This window comes from Corythoichthys intestinalis, chromosome 7, assembly GCF_030265065.1.
Source record: "Corythoichthys intestinalis isolate RoL2023-P3 chromosome 7, ASM3026506v1, whole genome shotgun sequence".
Taxonomy (NCBI): domain Eukaryota; kingdom Metazoa; phylum Chordata; class Actinopteri; order Syngnathiformes; family Syngnathidae; genus Corythoichthys; species Corythoichthys intestinalis.
The window spans coordinates 9,720,730-9,739,221 of record NC_080401.1 but is presented as its reverse complement, the minus strand read 5'-3'; the positions used below and the strand labels follow the sequence as shown (position 1 = coordinate 9,739,221).

The following is an 18,492-nucleotide window of genomic DNA, read 5'->3' as shown; positions in this document are numbered from 1 at the left end:
CAGCTCTAATATACTGTACAGATATAAAGTGAGGAAAATAAGTATTTGAACACCGTATGATTTTGAGGTTTTCCCACTCAGAAATGATAGGCGGGTTTGAAATTTTAATGGTAGGTGCTCGTTCACTGTGAGAGACCATCCAAAGAAAAAAAAATCCAGAAATCACAGTGTATGATTTATTAACAATTTATTTGTTATATACTGCTGCAAATAAGTATTTGAACACCTGTCTATTAGCTAAAATTGTGAACCTCAAAGATCTGTTAGTTGCCTTTAAAAAGTCCAGCGAATAAATACAGTGGAGGTGGACTTTTTGAGTCTGACTTTTTGAGCTGTTTGAGGCGGTAAGCTGCATATAAACACCTGTCCACTCCATACAATCAGGAAGACTACAATTCCTAACATGGTCAAGACCAAAGAGCTGTCCAAAGACACCGGAGACAGAATTGCAGATCTATAAAAGGCTGGACAGGGTTGCGGGGATCTACCTCGTAGGGTCTCAATGATCCCAAGAATGATGAGGAATCAGCCAAGAACAGGACACAGGACGAGCTGCTTAATTACCTGAAAGAAGCTGGGACCACCATTTCCAAGGTTACTGTAATGCACTACGACGTAATGGTTTAAAATCATGCATGGCACAGAAGGTTCCCCTGCTTAAACCAGCACGTTTCCAGGCCCGTTGTAGGTTTGCCAAGGACCATCTGGATGATCCAGAGGAGTCATGGGAGAAGGTCATGTGGTCATATGAGATCAAAATGGAACTTTTGGGTCTTATTTCCATTCATACCGTTTGGAGGAAGAAAAATGATGAGTACCATCCCAAGAACACCATCTTTACTGTAAAGCATGGGGGTGGTACCATCATGCTTGGATGAGTTTTCCTGCATATGGGAATAGACGACTGTACTGTTTTAAGGAGAGGATGACCAGAACCATGTATTCTGAGATTTTGGGGAACCTCCTTCCCTAAATTGACAGTGGCCCAAAGCAGGCAACCAGAATAACCAAGGAGTGGCTTCGTAAAAAGCATATAAAGGTTCTGGAGGGGCCTAGCCAGTCTCCAGACCTCAACCCAAGAAAATCTTTGGAGGAAGCTCAGCCTCCATGTTTCTCACTGACAGCCCAGAAACCTGGTTGATCTAGAGAAGATCTGTGTGGAGCAGTGGTGCAAACCTGGTGAAAAGTTACAGGAAACGTTTGACCTCTGTAATTGTCATCAAAGGCTACTGTACGAAATATTAACACTGACTTTCTCAGGTGTTTAAATACTTATTTGCAGCAGTATAATACAAAAAACAGTGTTACAAATCATACACTGTGATTTCTGGATTTTTTTTTTTTTTAGATCGTCTCTCACAGTGGACAAGCATCTACCATGAAAATTTCAAACCCGCCCATCATTTACATGTAGGAGAACTTGCAAAATCGGAGGGTGTTCAAATACTTATTTTCCTCACTTTAAATATATATATATATATGTATACATAACTCTGAATGTCTTACTCTCCGTTACAGCAAACAGCAACAGCCAACAAAAATAACAAAAACAAGTATTCATTAAAATCAGCGTTGAAGTCTTAGTCAACTACACAACAAAGGTCAACGCAACTTTCGAAGAGGCAATTAGTTCTAGCCATCTAGGGAAGCAAAACGGCCCAGCTCACTCACCATATTCTCACACTGCAGATTTCATCCAATAACTGTGTGAGTAAGGCATTCAGGCCAACGCATCTGCGCCTTTGTTTACTCCATTTTGCAATCATGACCAAAGCGTTACCTTGTTGTCTTCACTAGCAGTTTTACATAACAAAGTGGTTGAGCAGGCTAACAATTAAGTTGATCGTAAAGTCAATAAATCTCCGAGATGTGAATTACTCCCAAATCTTACACAACCATGTATACAAGAGGAATCCGCAGGTGATTCCATCTTGTCAAGATGAACGACATCCTTTCACAATTGTACTGTTGTTTCAAACACTGGTGAACTAATTTCAGGTTAGTACATTATTTAGCCTAATATTGAATGAATGTGTTTGTGTTTTAGACACATAGAGAGAATAATTGCCTAAACTGATTAATCAAACGACTGTTCACTTTTAACATAATTCTTGAAGTACATATGCACAATATACAAGCCTTGACAGTGAGTAAAGGTTGTTTACCTTTAATTTATTCTGATGTTTGTGTACAGATGCTTCCTGATGTAGTTTCACCGACAAATGAAAACGGCAATTAGTTGTTGCAGAGATGTTAGTTTGTTTCCTGATTACTGTCAAGGTGTCCTTGAGCAAAACACTAATCCCACCCCCCTCTGCAAGAGGTGCAGCACTATTTGTGTAGTCACACTTCTCAACTCTCCTTGCATGCCTGCACGTGTGTGACCTGGTTCTGTACTGCGTGCAACACGAATTTACATTACAACACAGTGTAAATTTAACCCAAAAGTGACTATTTTGGTAATTTAAAAAAAACAAAAATGCAACCCTATAAAGACTTGACATCCACATAGGTGGACATCACACTATGGATTATGTAGGCCAGAATAATACTATTAATATTTAGTATATAAGTGTAGCTTACATGACCCAAAATGTGATGTCCACACCATTCATAATCATTATTGTATTTATTCAATAATATTTTTATATAACATTTTGAATGAATAAAATGTTGTCTTGTTGGCTGCCATTGACTGCTAAAAGTCCAATCCATTTTTATTGGGAGAGGCTGACAGTAAATGATTACTAAAAATGATCAATAACACTAAAGATGATTTTTCTTAATTTCATAGTACAGTGGTACCTCGACATACAAACGCATCGACATACGATCCTTTCGACATCCGACGTAAACTTTGACTTGTCATTTGTCTTGGCATATGATGACATACGACGATTTATGACAGTGTCAACATAGGTCCCAAAAAGGTTAGTGTACAGTATATTTAAAAAGTATCTGAACCTTTTGGAATTTCTCACATTTCTGCATAAATGTGGGCAAAAAGAGCTGTTTGAAGACCTGGGATCAAGGATTGCTGATTTGTATAAAGCTGGGAAAGATACAAAAACAATCTCTAAAAGTCTGGATGTTCATCAATCGACAGTCCGAGAAGCTGTCTACAAATGGAGAGGGTTTAACACTGTTGCTTTTCTCCCAAGGAGTGGCCGTCCACCAAAGATGACGCCAAGAGTTAAACCAGAATACTAAGAGAGTAAAAAAAGAACCCTAGAGTGTCTGCTAAAGACTTATAGAAATCACTGGCACAGTCCAATATCTCTATGCACGCATCAAGTATATGTAAAACTATGGCCAAGAATGGTGTTCATGTGAGGACTCCACGGAGAAAGCCATGGAGAAAGCAAGCCACTGTGTGATTTTGACAAAGATCAGATCACATTTGATGGTGTTTTTATGCAGATATCTGAAAAAAATCCAAAAGGTTCAGATACTTTTTCATACCACTGCAGGTGGTGAAAAAAGGACAAGTGTGACGCTTCCCATTGAAATTAAGATGGAAAAGATAGAAAAATATGAGCCTGGTGTTCTTGTCAGTGAACTGGCTCGAAAATATGGCCTCAAATAGATGAAAGCCATCAAAATGGTCAAAGCATTCAAGGGGATGACTATACTCTCTAAACATCGTACCTCTATTTCAGAGGAAATGGAATGCCTTTTTTCTGATATGGATTAAGGATAAAGAGTCCTCCACCCGCTGTCTCCTCCGACCTCCGTTCGCCAGTCTATATGAGTTAAGGTTGTAGTGCGGCGCAAGGACTGGAGTCTGAGGCGGTGTGTCAAAATAAGCAGCTAAACTGTGATACTGTATTGACATTCCAGCAGCAATGCTACACACAGGTCAACCAGCATGGACACAGGTAAAAACTAACATTCTCCAGCTTTTTCCTTAACCAAATACGTTCTCCCCCAGAACATCATAACCGTAACTATCGTTCCATGAGTGAATTATGTAAAGAGTACTGAAATGTGACAGTAAAATGCTTTTTTATTTCTGATTTGTTATTATTCTGATTTGTACTTATAATTTATCTGTTTTGCTATGTATAATTGCTATTTAGGGCCCGAGCACTAAGCGTGCGAAGGCCCTATTGTTTTGCAAAGGATTATTTTTTTTTTTTTTATTTTTTTTTTTTTTCAGGGCAAATGAAAACGGCCAATTTGGAGGCCTGAACATGCACGAAAAGTCACCAAAATTTGCACATACGTCCGGAAAATTGTAAATTTCGATAATTTTGCAACGTTGCAAAAAAATATAACAAAATGGCTCAGTGGCGCCCCCTTGAAATTTTAAAATTGGCCTATAACATTAGGGTCTGTCAGCGTAGAGCAATGAAATTTGGGGGGTCTATACCTTGTCCAAAACCGCTCCAAAAAAGCATTTACACGCATATTCCAAACCCAACAGGAAATCGGTTATTTTGGATCAAATATGAAATTTTTATCGATTTACAGGGTGCACATTTGAGACCTTTTCGCCGAGGGAGTTAGTTGGATCATCTTCAAAATTGGTGAGACTGTTCAGGAGACATATGAAATCTTAAGTTTTGAAAATGGTGCGTTTTCATTCACGGGTCTGACCTGGGCGTGGTGCCAAAGTTGACCATTTTTTCGGCAAAATGACAAATTCAGTAAATGACTTATAGTTCCTTGACACAACGTTCAATCTTTTTCATATTTGGCATGTATGTGTGGTATCCCACCCTTAACACGAGTGCATTGAAATATTACCCATTAGGTCTAGCGCCCCCTAGTGAGAACAGGAAATGCCTTTTTTTACGAGAGAGGTTCCTCCTCCAAGGGAAAAAAATCTGTTGACCTCAAACCTGCATCAGGGGAGCCTTAAGACCTGTGTTCAGGTGCCTTATGAAAAATATTGAGGTTTCGTTGAGGCGGAGGGGTCCAAACAGGAAAGTGAAAATGAACGTCAACAATTTGTCACGCAAAAAACTTTGAACAGTCATAACTCGGCAGATATACAACATATCTGCGCCAAACTTCCCGTGTTTGTTGAGAGTCATACCCTGAAGGTTCTTGTAGGGGTCATTTGCATCAACTCTACAGTGCCAACTAGTGGCGACAGAAAGAAGTTTTAAAAAAGGCCTTTCCTATTGGGTTTTTTCAACATAGAGCGAGGAAATTTGGGGAGTAGATACCTTATGCAAAACTGCTCCAAAAAGTCTCTTGCACCCATATTCCAAATCCAACAGGAAATCGGGTATTTTGGATCGAATGTGAAATTTTCATGGGTTCACAGTAGGAGTTTACATTTGGAGGCTTGAATATGCACAAAAACTCGTAAAAATTTGCACATACATGCGGCTTTAGATAACGTTCGATAATCTTGCAATGTTACGAAAAAATGTAGCAAAATGCCTCAGTGGCGCCCCCTTGAATTTTTCAAAAATGCGTTTCCTATTAGGTTTTTTTAACAGAGAGTGATGACATTTGGGGAGTCGATACCTTGTGCAAAACTGCTCCAAAAAGTTTCTTGCACCCGTATTCCAAATCCAACAGGAAATCGGGTATTTTGGATCGAATGTGAAATTTTTATCGGTTCACAGTAGGAGTTTACATTTGGAGGCTTGAACATGCACGAAAACTCACAAAAATTTGGACATACATGTGGCTTTGCATAACGTTCAATAATCTTGCAACGTTACGAAAACATGTAACAAAATGGCTCAGTGGCGCCCCCTTGAAATTTTCAAAAAGGCCTCTCCATTTAGGTTTTTTCAACGTAGAGGGATGAAATTCGGAGAGTCGATACCTTGTACAAAACTACTCCAAAAAGTCTCTTGCATGCATATTCCAAACCCAACAGGAAATCGGGTATTTTGGATTGAATGTGAATTTTTTATCGATTTACAGTGTGCACATTTTACACCTTGGCACCTAGGGAATTAGTTTGATCATTCTCAAAATTGGCGAGACTGTTCATGAGGCATATGAAATCTTAAGTTATCAAAATGGTGTGTTTTCATTCACGGGCCTGACCTGGGCGGGGTGCCAAAGTCGGCCATTTTTTCGGCAAAATGACAAATTCAGTAAATGACTAATAGTTCCTTCACACAACGTTCAATCTTTTTCATATCTGGCATGTATGTGCGACATCCCACCCTTAACACGAGTGCATTGAAATATTACCCATTAGGCCTAGCGCCCCCTAGTGAGAACAGGAAATGCCTTTTTTTTACGAGACAGGTTCCTCCTCCAAGGAAAAAAAATCTGTTGACCTCAAACCTGCATAAGGGAAGGCTTAAGACCTGTCTTCAGGTGTCTGATGAAAAATATTGAAGTTTCGTTGAAGCGGAGGGGTCCAAACAGGAAAGTGAAAATGACTGTCAACAATTTTTCTCTCCAAAAACTTTGAACAGTCATAACACGGCAGATATACAACATATCTGCGCCAAACTTCCCGTGCTTGTTGAGAGTCATACCCTGAAGGGCCTTGTAGAGATCATTTGCATCAACCCTACAGCGCCAACTAGTGGCAATAGAAAGTCACTCGTTTTTCCAATACATGTCCAGTTCTTTTCAGGTTGGTCATTGTAATTTGAAGACCTATTGTAATACTTATTTACGGCCCATGTCCACGTGTCTCTGTCTGTTGCCATGACGACCCTTTATTCGCCATTTAAAGGAAATATTTTTTTTCAAAGACTCAGGCAGCTTATATAGCCACAATATTTGGCACACTTCGTCGAATTGGCCCAGTTAGAAGATTAATTTTGGTTTTGAATAAGGGCTTGACTGCACAGCTCAGTAGTGGCTCCTTTTTTGTAGTACTCTCTCCAATAGGGGTTTTTATCTCTTGGGTGTGGGAATGTAAATAGGCGACTTTCGAGCATGTTATGTTCTAATGAGATGATTAGAGAGGAGCATCTGCCACCACCCTGACCTGCACACAGTCCGAGTTGCGTGACGTCCGAGTTGCGCTAGATTGCGAGGGCCCGTTCAGTCCTGCTTGCAGGCCTAGTTGTAATTGTACCTGCAGTATTTATATCGGATTTAGCATAGTTTTTTGGGCTGTGGAACGAACAACCGTAATTTTCTCACTATAAGGCTCACCTGACTAGAAGCCGCCATACCCCAAATTTGGCACGAAATCATCATTTGTTCATAGATAAGCCGCACTGGACTATAAGCCACAGCTATACTCGCTGTATTATGGGATATTTCCACCAAAAGATATTAACCGGTAACACTTTTAAGACCAGATGAACCACCAAAAAGCTTTGAACCATTTGGTTGCAAAGCTTCATTGCTTCAAAAGGCTTCATTTAGCCATTATTGCTCCCTTGGGGGAGACAGTCAACCTCTGCTGCCACTTCCACTCAACACTGTTGTTGTCCAACATGCTTCCTAGCATGCATTGAAGCACTGCAGATGTAAATAAAAATCAAAATTCATGTTCTGTGCTAATCATTTCTTCAGTTACTGTTCCAGTTGTTTCATTAATTGCTAGTAGTTGTGGTATTTGGAAAAACTATTTGACAGCGGCGCCATAAGACTGTCATTAGACAATCCTACTTATAAAATGACACTGTCATGAGCATAATGAATGCTTGTGTTCATTCAAGTTACCGTATTGGCCCGAATATAAGACTGTGTTTTTTTGCATTGAAATAAGACTGAAAAAGAGGGGGTCGTCTTATATTCGCGGTCTAGACATTATACCCATTCACGACGCTAGATGGCGCCAGATATCATTGAAGCGATGTTCTGTCATGACAGATCTCAGCTACTCTCAAGTTTAACCAGTTTGCATTATTTCATTGCAATGTTTTTCCTTATGCAGATTTGTTTCAAGACTACAGTTACGGTTAGACTTCACTTTGATGGTTAATGCAGTTATTGCAGTTTTGATGTTTTATCATAATAGATTGGTTTATTTACATTTCAAAATCCAGAAGCCATTTACGAATATGATTGCACTTTAGTTTACATATTTAAATGTTCAGATATTAAGATTTGAATGAGGCAAAATAACATGCTTTTTCTCTCAAATATATTGTTATAATCATTTGTTTCAGATGTACTGTAATTATTTTCTGTATAAAAATTAATTTGGTGCTCAAAAAGTCTTTTTTCCAAACTTGAGTCTTGAAAAAGAGGGGGTCGTCTTATAATCGTGGCCGTCTTATATTCGGCCCAATACGGTAATTTCGTGTTAAGCAGCAAATTATCTCACTTTTGAATGGATGTAAAAGATCCAAGCTGGACATAAATGGCGTAAAGTGACATAATTTGCCGGAAGATACTTAATGACATCTGTCATAAGCATTCAGTAATGCCCATGATAGTGTCACGTCATAATTATGACGGTCTTATGAAAGTCTTATGATGCTGCTATCAAATAAAGTGTTACCTATTAACACAAATAAATCAACAAATAAGCCACACTGACTATAAGCCGCAGGGTTGAAAATGAAGGAAAAAAGTAGCGGCCTATGGTCTGAAAATTCCGCATTTCGACTTTAAACCCATGTCCTGGAACTAATTACATTCATATGTGGAGGTACCACTGTATTTAACACATTCACTGCCAATGAGAGTGATCAACGTCAAATTCATTTTAACTGGGATGGCATGAATTGGCTTAGTGCTGCAACGATTAATCAATTAACTTAAGTAATTCGATTAGAAAAAAGCTTCGAACCAAATTTTGCTGCTTTAAAGATTCGTTTAATTAGCATGGTAGTGAAATGGGTTGTTTCGAAAGTGTGTGTATTTAGTTTTATTGATTTGGGTAGATACTGTCCTCTAGTGGCAACAGTGAATATGCCATGACTTGTGTAACATGGCTGAATCGAACTGGTACTCTGTTAAGGCCAATATGAGGTTGTAAGTTTTTCTTTGAACCAATATGTTTGTTTATGCATTCATAATTTAGTTAATAAGTATATTTAGAATTTGTTTGTAGGGAATATGTGTTTAAACGATGTGTTGAGAACTTTGCAAATAAACGTTACCCTTTTATAGCATTTAAGCTAGCGGACTTTTTCCAATACAAGTTAGCCAGCTGTTCTTTTGTTGTACTTCGAGCCTCATTTATTTTTGATACCATTTGAGGCTAAGCTCTGGTATTTTAATTTAGTTTTAAATTTATTTATTACTCTTGTGAAATGAAAGTGCAATTCTACATAATCTGAAGAAACACTTAGGAATTTTATTTTGTATTTGCGTTTAATGCTCTTAGAAAGTGAAATCTTAGCAAGCCAAAATAAATATTATTGCAAGTATTAAACCTCTTTTCTTTTGTTTACATCTCTTTAAATTTACTCTGCAAGGCATTAAATGTTTGTAATCACATTACGCGATTATTCGAACTATTATTGATTAATCGATGACTTAAATAATCGATAGTTGCAGCCCTATATTGGATGATCACGTTTCTGTGCCATTGACGGAGCTAGACATCCAATCCACTTAAATTGGGAGGGGTGACAGATCATTTGCTGCAAGTCTCTCCCAGTCATAATGGATTGGACGTCTGGTGTCCTCAGTGGCAGCCAATGAGTTTAACGAGTGCCGTGTGAAGGGTTAAATTTCCCACTAAGTATAAAAAGGAGGAATTGTTCAATATATGGTAATAAATTCACAGACATTTGGTTAAATATAGTTCCATATCCCTATTTAATGACAGTGAGCATTATAATCCTTATAAAAGATACTTTTATCAACAAACACTGATTAAAAATTGAAATAAAATACACAATATTTAATACAAACCCTCAGAAATAAGTAATGCCACTGAATGAAAGAAACCTAAATGTGTTTTTTTTGTTGTTGTTTTTTTGTTTTTCTTTAACCTCACGTGACTATAAAGCGTCGGAGTCAACATGTTTGTGCCGCTCACATGTTAAATAATGTTCCGGTCGAGATAAGTGGTAATAACACGACTTGGCAAGTTGAAGCAGAAAATTGTTTAACTTTTTATTTAGCTTTTGGTGATTATTTGACGGACAATAAATCAGGACGATCGGTGTGTCTTCTCAAATCTTCTCCGCCCTGCAACAAGCAATCCATGCCAGCTTCCTTAGAAACTGGGTGTGACACCCAAAAAAAGGTCAAGATACAACTTGCCGGTCTAAAGACTGCATTTAACAAAGCAAATAGAAAAGCGTTGCAACGTGGAACACGGCGAAGGAGGAAGAGAAGCAAATCGCCGGAGGTGTCCCGCGCCTGCAGACCTGCCTTTTGTTCCGCCGCTGTCACAACCTTAGAGGTGCGCCGCGGATTAGCTTTAGCATTAGCAACTCGTCTCGCCTTAGCCGCTTGGTTTTTGTTCTTGTGTTGTTGTTTTTTTTAATAGAAAAAAAATAATTAAATATGGGAAGCGGGGGATAGTGTTACAGCAGACAGCACTGTCCTTCCTCTCCATTTCTAGTATCCAAGATGAACAATGACCACGCAACATAAACAAGCGGAACACTTCTAAAGTGGTGTTACAAGTGTTAGGAAGACTTACCCAGAGCTCTGTTCCCCAACTCATCGCGGATTGACCCTTGTGAGTTGGCCGGGATTGGACGTTGTTTTCCCCACTGCGGTTCTCCATAAACTGCTAACCAAAACCAAGCAGGAGTACAAAGTGTCTGCACGCACGCGCAAGCGCGCACACTCCTCCTCCTGCTCTCCGCCCTACTCAACTGGGGGCCCTCGCCCTCCTCGACTCGGATGGCTCAAAAACACTGGTGGTCGTCTACATCCCTGAGGTGGATGACGAGAATTACCATCCTAATCCCACCCAGGCGTCAAAACATGGCGTTATCAATTACAAGTGTTACAGCATTAGTCGTACACAATTTATTTACTATTAATAGAGAAAGTGATATTTTTTTTAGTAATTTAGTGGGGGGAAACCAAGGCCGTAGGTTTGGTCTCAACATTGGTAAGGACGCAATAACAGCATAACCTGCACGTACACTTTTTCCCACGTAAAAATGAAAAAAAGTGACAATAAAATTATTTTTATGGGAGAAAGTCGTTTTTCAAAATGCTCGCTTCATATAAAGGAAATTTACAGTGGTTATGTTTTGTTTTTTGGGGGGGGGTTTAAAAATGTGCATCGGCTGCAAATAAAAACATTTTTAATGATAACTGATAAGAGATAGAAAATACATACATTTTAATTGGGAATAAATGCAAAAAATGCACAGTTGGATTAACGTTAACAGTAGAAAAGTACAGGAAGACACGTCACTAAACAGCTTTCTACTCGAGTTTTACAGTTTAGCAAGTTCACACAGTTTAATGGTATGCTAACTCTGATGCAGGTCGGACTTTCAGTTGCAAAATTAGTGGTGTGTTCCCCACCTTCACAACATTGAAGTCTTTTTACAATATGTAAAGTGGCTGCTGCCGGCCGAAAAAAACTTCTAATATCCCTCCTCTTCAAAGGGGGCGGAGGAGGCGGCATGTCGACATGTATTTCTGCTGGGATTGTGTGAATGTGGGGGTTCTAGTCATCAGCCAATCAAACGTGCGTTTGAAGGGGGGGGGGGAAATGGACCAGCACATTCAGCAAGTGAAAGGGGGTAAATGTAAGTCTGAACATAATGTAGGGTCAATTCTATCCTTACAATTTATGGGAAGACAATCTAAATTACCTATATAACTGAACTCGTTATATGATGCAAATAAGGTTGCTTAAAAGTTGGTGGGGACAATTTGTGCATCTCTAAAAGTTGGTGGTGGTATGTCCCTACCGTCCCTGTGCAAACATACGCCCTTGGGGGGAACCCAAGGGCCGGTATGGACATAACACCACCAACTTTTAGGGATGCTCAAATTGTCCCCACCAACTTTTAAGCAACCTTATTTGAATGATATAATGATTATAATTGATGATAATTATTAATGATAATAATTTATCATGTCTTCCCATATGTTGTAAGAATGGAATTGACCCTTCCATTAGGTGAACTGCTGTATTTTCATTATGTTCAGACATACATTAACCCCTTTTCACTTGCTGAATGTGCCGGTCCATTTTTCCCCGTCATACGTATGTTTGATTGGCTGATGACTAGAACAAACATACTCTCACTCACACAACCCTGATGGAAATATATGTCAACATGCCGCCTCCTCCACCCCCTTCAAAGACGAGGGATATCAGAATTTTTGGGCCAGCCGCAGCAGCAGCCACTGTAAGTAGACATCAATGTTGTGGAGGTGGGGAACACGAAACCAATTTTGCTACTGCAAGTCCGACATGCATCACAGTTAGCATAACATTGAACTGTGTGAACTTGCTAACCTGCAAATCTTGAGTAGGAAGCATCTTAGAGATAACTGTACTCCTGTGCTGTATGTGTTTTCTACCTTTAACATTACTTTAACATTGCATTTATTCATTAATTAAAATATATTTATCTATTTTCTCCGTCATTCATTTAAAAAGAATTTTATTTGCTGCCAATGCAGACATTTCTTTAACCCCCTTCCCCAAAAAACATAACACTCACAAAAACACAACCACTGTAAATTTCCTTTATATAGGGAAAGGGGGATTTCCCCCATTTTCTCCCTTGAAAATAACAATTTTAACTTTTTTCATTTTTATGTAGGCAACACATCAGCATATTTGTGAGAAATGTGGACCTGACTCCCGTTCACCCAATCTGTTTGGTCATATTATTGTCCTTGCCCCAGCAAAAAGTCTAAATATAGGTTATGCTGTTATAGCGTCCCTACCACTCTTGAGACCAAACCTACGCACTTGGTGGAAACAAAATCTTAACCTCATAAAGACCTGGCATCCACATAAATGAACAATTTTGGTTCATTTAGACCGGGGGTCAGCAACCCGCGGCTCTAGAGTTGCATGTGGCTCTTAAGTGCTGCCCTAGTGGCTCCCTGGAGCTTTTTCAAAAATTTTTGAAAATGGAAAAAGATGGTGGAAGAAAATATATATATATTTTTAATATGGTTTCTGTAAGAGGACAAATGCGATTCTAATTCATTCATATTGCAATAAAGTTAAACTTGAGGCAGCATCGTACGACCGAGTTGTAACGTGGTGCGTCATTCTCTGTACATTGCAAATTTAGAACGTCTTAATCAGATTATTTGTCTTAAATGTAGACAAATAGTTTTCTCCATCTTGTCTTCTCCATCTTTGAGTGTTAATGACTAATTAACTGACTAATGTGTCAGATTATTCCACTTACTTTAAGTAAATATTGCTATTTGTTCTTATTAAGCCCATTAAGTCATTTTTCACCTAAGAAAATGTTGCTTTCAAATAATGTTTTGAACAATATCTATTCTTGAATTAAGAAAATTTCTGAAAAAACAAACTTTTAAAAAAGATTGAATACACTAATTTATTGCTTAAAATACGTTTGCTAATCTTATTCTCAGCAAGTTATTTTGCTTATTTCAAGAAATCTAAGTGACAACATTTTACTTGAACCAGTGGAAGATAATTTCACATATTTCTAATAGATTTACACCAAAAACAAGGAAATTTAACTAGTTTGAAAGAGGGGGTGTTTTTGCAGTGTATATGATGCACTGCAAGGAAAATAAACTTCAAATCATGTATTATGTATTTCGTGCCAACTTGGTCATTATGATAGTAGGCTACATAGTAGGATAGTAGGATACAGCATGTGTTGACTTCATTAGAAACTAGAAAGCTTTTAATTTTTTTTGCTGCTCCAGACATGCTTTTTTTTTTTTTTTTTTTTTTTTTGTCAAATATAGCTCTTTCAACATTTTAGATTGCCGACCTCTGATTTAGACCATAATATTATATTAGCATTTGGTCAGAGGTGGGTAGAGTAGCCAAAAATTTCACTCAAGTAAGAGTAGCATTACTTCAAAGCAGTATTACTCGAGCAAAAGTAGCCACCCAAAAAATGGACTCAAGTACAAATAAAAAAGTATTTAGTGAAAAGAATCCTCAAGTGATGAGTAACATTGTGAGTAATTGCTTACAATGTTAGATATTTTTGTTTCAAACAATGGTATTTTATTCTCAGTACAAAGTTATCAGTATAAACTTTTATTAATACAGTGATGCCTTGTTTTTCGCGGTTAATAGGGACCAGAACCTGCCACGATAAGTGAAAAACAGCAAAGTAGCGCCCCCCCCCCCCATTCTTTCACTGTTTTCATCAAAGTATAAGTTTTAAAAAATATGTTGATACATATATATATATATATATTAGGGCTGTCAAAATTATCGCGTTAACAGGCGTTAATGAATTTTTTAAATTAATCACGTCAAAATATTTGACGCAATTAACGCATGCACTGAATAAGCCACTCTCGCATTGCCTCAAACAGATTTCAATGAGGCCTTTTATGGACATTAAGAGTGAAGAGAATGCCACCGGCCGCTTGGGGGCAGCGCAGCGCCATTCCATACTAATGTTATTCCTTCTAATAGTGGGAGAATTAGTAGTTGTGAGACGTTTATGCTGTTGCTTTGTGCTCCACTCATATTTCGGTAAGTTTGCTTTCTTTTAGTGGTAATTATGTGTCTCTTGTTGTATTTTGGGTAAGATATGCTCAGAGATATATCTGTTATAAAGGCGAGTGGACACAGGTGTTCTTTGGGCTGTGCCGTTTATTGGCATACGCTTCTGCAACTCCTTCACAACAAACAGAAGTATCATTTAGTGAAAGCATAACAAAAATAATAATGCGATCTCTCAAAAAAAAAATAATGTTCACAAAAAGAAAAGCACTTCAGTCTGTAGTAATGAGGCCCTATTCTCACACAGCTAAACAACAATGCAAAGTGAACTGGCATTACTCAGAGCTTCGTCACTCAGTTCTTATTATTGTTATTTTTATTCTTCTTATTATTATATTAACTCTATTTTTGATTGAAAATTGTACAAATTTTATTAAAACGAAAATATGAAGAGGGGTTTTAATATAAAATTACTATAACTTGTAACTATAACATTTATCTTTTATGAACTACAAGTCTTACTATCCATGGATCACTTAAACAGAAAGAATGTTAATAATGCCATTTGTGGATTTATTGTTATAATAAACAAATACAGCACTTATGTACAGTATGTTGTATGTGTATATCCGTCTTGTGTGTGTCATCTTTCCATTCCAACAATAATTTACAGAAAAATATGGCATACTTTAGAGATGGTTTGAATTGCGATTAATTACGATTAATTACGATTAATTAATTTTTAAGCTGTAATTAACTCGATTAAAAATTTTAATCGTTTGACACCCCTAATATATATATATATATACATCAGGGGTTGCGTTAACCGGAAATTTTCCGTCGTTGACCGTTTTTTTAAAACGGTGACGGAAAAAACTGAAGTCCGTCAGTCATTTTGACAGGTTGCAATTCACACCCCAGACCACAGGGTGGCACATTAATTAGCTATTGTCTCTCTTAATGCATGACGTTGTTGGCTATTCTGTCAGAATATTGTAGCGTAACCGGGGTCTGGCGGCGGCACCGTGATTGACACATCAACGCGAGGTTCTTATTGGTGCACCCGGTGTGCCAGCGCGTGATCCTTATGTCTTCCTTCCCCTTCCGTTTCCGCCTGTTTACCATTGAAGTCAATGGCGGTGGAATCGAAGTTGGAAGGTCTTTATACAAGATCCCGGGAATGTTATTTTGATGTAGGCGGGTGGAGAACCAAGCCAAGGCCTCCATGCTTCGTACCATGTCGATTTCCAAACCATGGGTGCTCGTACTCGTCATAAGGAGATGGACAAAACTGACAGCTCCTGCAGTCATGCCCCCGCTGTTATGGAAGGTAATGTGCTCTAAAAATACGAAACCTAAAATCTGGCGCATGAAACGACTTGTTGCCTTTGCTATTGATATTACGATGATGATTGTAATTACGAAGTTTAATCATTTTTACAACAACTAGCTTCTGCTACTGCTGCTAGCCGCCTGTTGCTAATCGTGTTTGAATGCACCGCATATATCCAAGTGTTACAAGTTTTTATTCGTTTGTTTACAGCTGGGAAATGCTGTTATAAAAGAAAAGACAACTTGACTTGTACGTTGATGGACATATATCGAACATATATAGTTTGCGCTCCACAATGATGATGACAGCTCGACTCCCGGGAGAGGCCGAGAGAGGCAGGAATTGTGACAGACGGTGGTTCGCCGAGATCGCCGTGATCCAACTACGAACTTCTGAACGGTAGCATTTTTAAATATATGCTATTGGAGCTGGAATTAGAGGAGAGCGAGATGGACTGCTGTAATTCGACAAGAAATCGGGGCACCAAACGATCACCACAGACTATGTAGTAGTCATTTTATATCTGGTAAGATGCATTTAATATATATTTAGAAGATTTTGGGCTGACAACCACAATTAAGATCATTGTGTGACGTTGGTGATTGGGGTCTATATGGTTGCCTCTTTTTCTTTGGGAGTGGAGTTGTTTTGTTGGTGTTGTTGGCGGTAAGCAGAGTAAAAAGAGGGAGAAAAATACAACTTCAGTGTCTAATTTTTCGCCGCCAAGCAAGCGTTACAAAATTAAAAATGAATGAAAACTAAATAGTATTGAATATGTCATCATTATCATTTAAAAAATTTCAGTGACTGGTAAAAATAGATTATGACCGGATTTTTATGACCCTGTCAGTCAAAATGACAGACAACGAAAATGTCTAGCGCAACCTCTGATATATATATATATATATATATATATATATATATATATATATATATATATATATATATATATATATATATATATATACTGTATTTTAAGCCAAAAGAACTGTTGTGTTTGACAGAACAATATGTCTATATGCTGCCATAACAGATTCATGGCGCATTAAGCCCCCGAATTATTTTTAATTTGTCCGTTTTTGCCTGGAAAACCCCGTTTACAGACGTCGCGCAACCGCTTTTGTTTCAACCCAGCCATGAAAAGAAGGTAAGTTATCATATTCATTATTCAAAATGTCTGTCATTTTTAGCTTAGAATCATTCATCAATGTCTAATATTTCGTTTATTAAAAAAAAGACTTTAAAAAAATATTCACTCGCGTATTTTAAACTTTTAAGCAAACTACGTCACTATGAAAAAAAAAGGTGTCTGTAAGTCACTGATCTCTACCTCAAAACTATCGCTTAATTGTATTTTTTTTTTGTTACTGTCATATTTTCTCCGATACGTTAGATGATAAATAATAGATCCAAACAAAGAAAATTTGAAAAAAAAAACTTTAAAAGGGTAAATATATAAAAAGAAAATCTCAAACACTTCTTGATGTCTGCGATTTTTGCATCGCGACCCTTGTTAGATTACCATGTTTCACCCATAAAATCCCCAAAACATCCGGTTGTGGCCATTCAGATCTGTGTCTTGACACTCGGTGATACGTGCTAAATGGATTTTTTTGGATCGAAGCAAGGTGTGTACGCGATAATATCTCGTTAAAATCATGACGTCTTTAATTATGCTCTCTCATGCACTCACCTCCAGTTAGGGTTTCGCTGTTTACATTTTTTTTAATGCCCTCCTGTTCAAAATGTTTCTTCCCCCAGAAAATTGAGATTTTAAGCTTTCCAATGTTGTATCACACGTGCATATCGGACAGTTTTGAAATTTGGCCAAATTGGGGGTCTCAGAGCAGAACTCCAAGTCACATACATTTTAAAAAAATCATTATACTTTGGGGAAACAAGTGAATAAACAAGGCTTGTTGTATGTATCTTTTTACAATGCTAAATCTGAATAAACATATAACACACACACACACAAAAAACTTTTTGGGAGGTGGCGCTACTTTGCGGTTTTTCACTTATTGTGGAAGGTTCTGGTCCTCATCAACCGCAAAAAATGAGGGATCACTGTTGTTCCTTCATAGTTCCTATTATGAAATTAAAACAACCGTATCTCAAATTTTCTGTGGTCAGTCAGTGCCAAATAAAAACTGGGAGAGAGGTTAGAATACCCGCTTTTGAGTCATGTTGAGGGCAGCGCTCTATGGCAAATACTTAATTATTTTATTTACGGTGCTTTAAAGACGCCACGTGATTGAACAGACCGTGTGATCATAGAACGGCAAGCTTGAGGCTGATTGGTATAACGGAGTCATGTTTGCCACATCTCATTGGTATAACGGATAGAGCTACGGTTGGCATCACTGGCAAAAAAATAAAAGAGGAAAATGTAATATGTAGAGTAAAGAGGAAAAACGTGACGACAAGTGTAGCCAAAAGTAGCATAGTAAGAGTAGTGTTTCTTCTTCACAAATCTACTGAAGTAAAAGTAAAAGGCATGGCTTAGTAAAACTACTCTTAAAAGTACATTTTTCCCCTAAAAATCTACTCAAGTAAATGCAAGTGACTATAATATTTTAATCATTATTATATTTTTCAAATTTTATTTTTATAGTTTTTAATCAAGTGTAAATAAATAAAATGTCAGAAAAAACAAAGTCAATATAATTACAATTAATACAAACAGAAATATACCCCTGTTAGGGCC

The 18,492-nt window shown here is 37.8% G+C and overlaps 1 protein-coding gene across 5 annotated transcripts in view; it reads right to left on the bottom strand.

Moving 5' to 3' along the window:
* The window catches only part of fnbp1l (formin binding protein 1-like), a 102,265-nt gene extending 91,546 nt beyond the window's left edge, over positions 1-10,719 (bottom strand). For 2 of the 5 annotated variants that reach the window (XM_057841261.1, XM_057841262.1), the window contains exon 1: positions 10,493-10,717. In XM_057841261.1, the coding sequence (XP_057697244.1) occupies positions 10,493-10,579 (87 nt within the window). In that variant the 5' untranslated portion in view covers positions 10,580-10,717. Of the gene's footprint in view, positions 1-10,492 lie in introns of all 5 variants that reach the window. The other 3 variants (XM_057841259.1, XM_057841258.1, XM_057841263.1) reach the window with 3 other exon arrangements.
* Between the last annotated feature and the right edge of the window lie 7,773 nt (positions 10,720-18,492).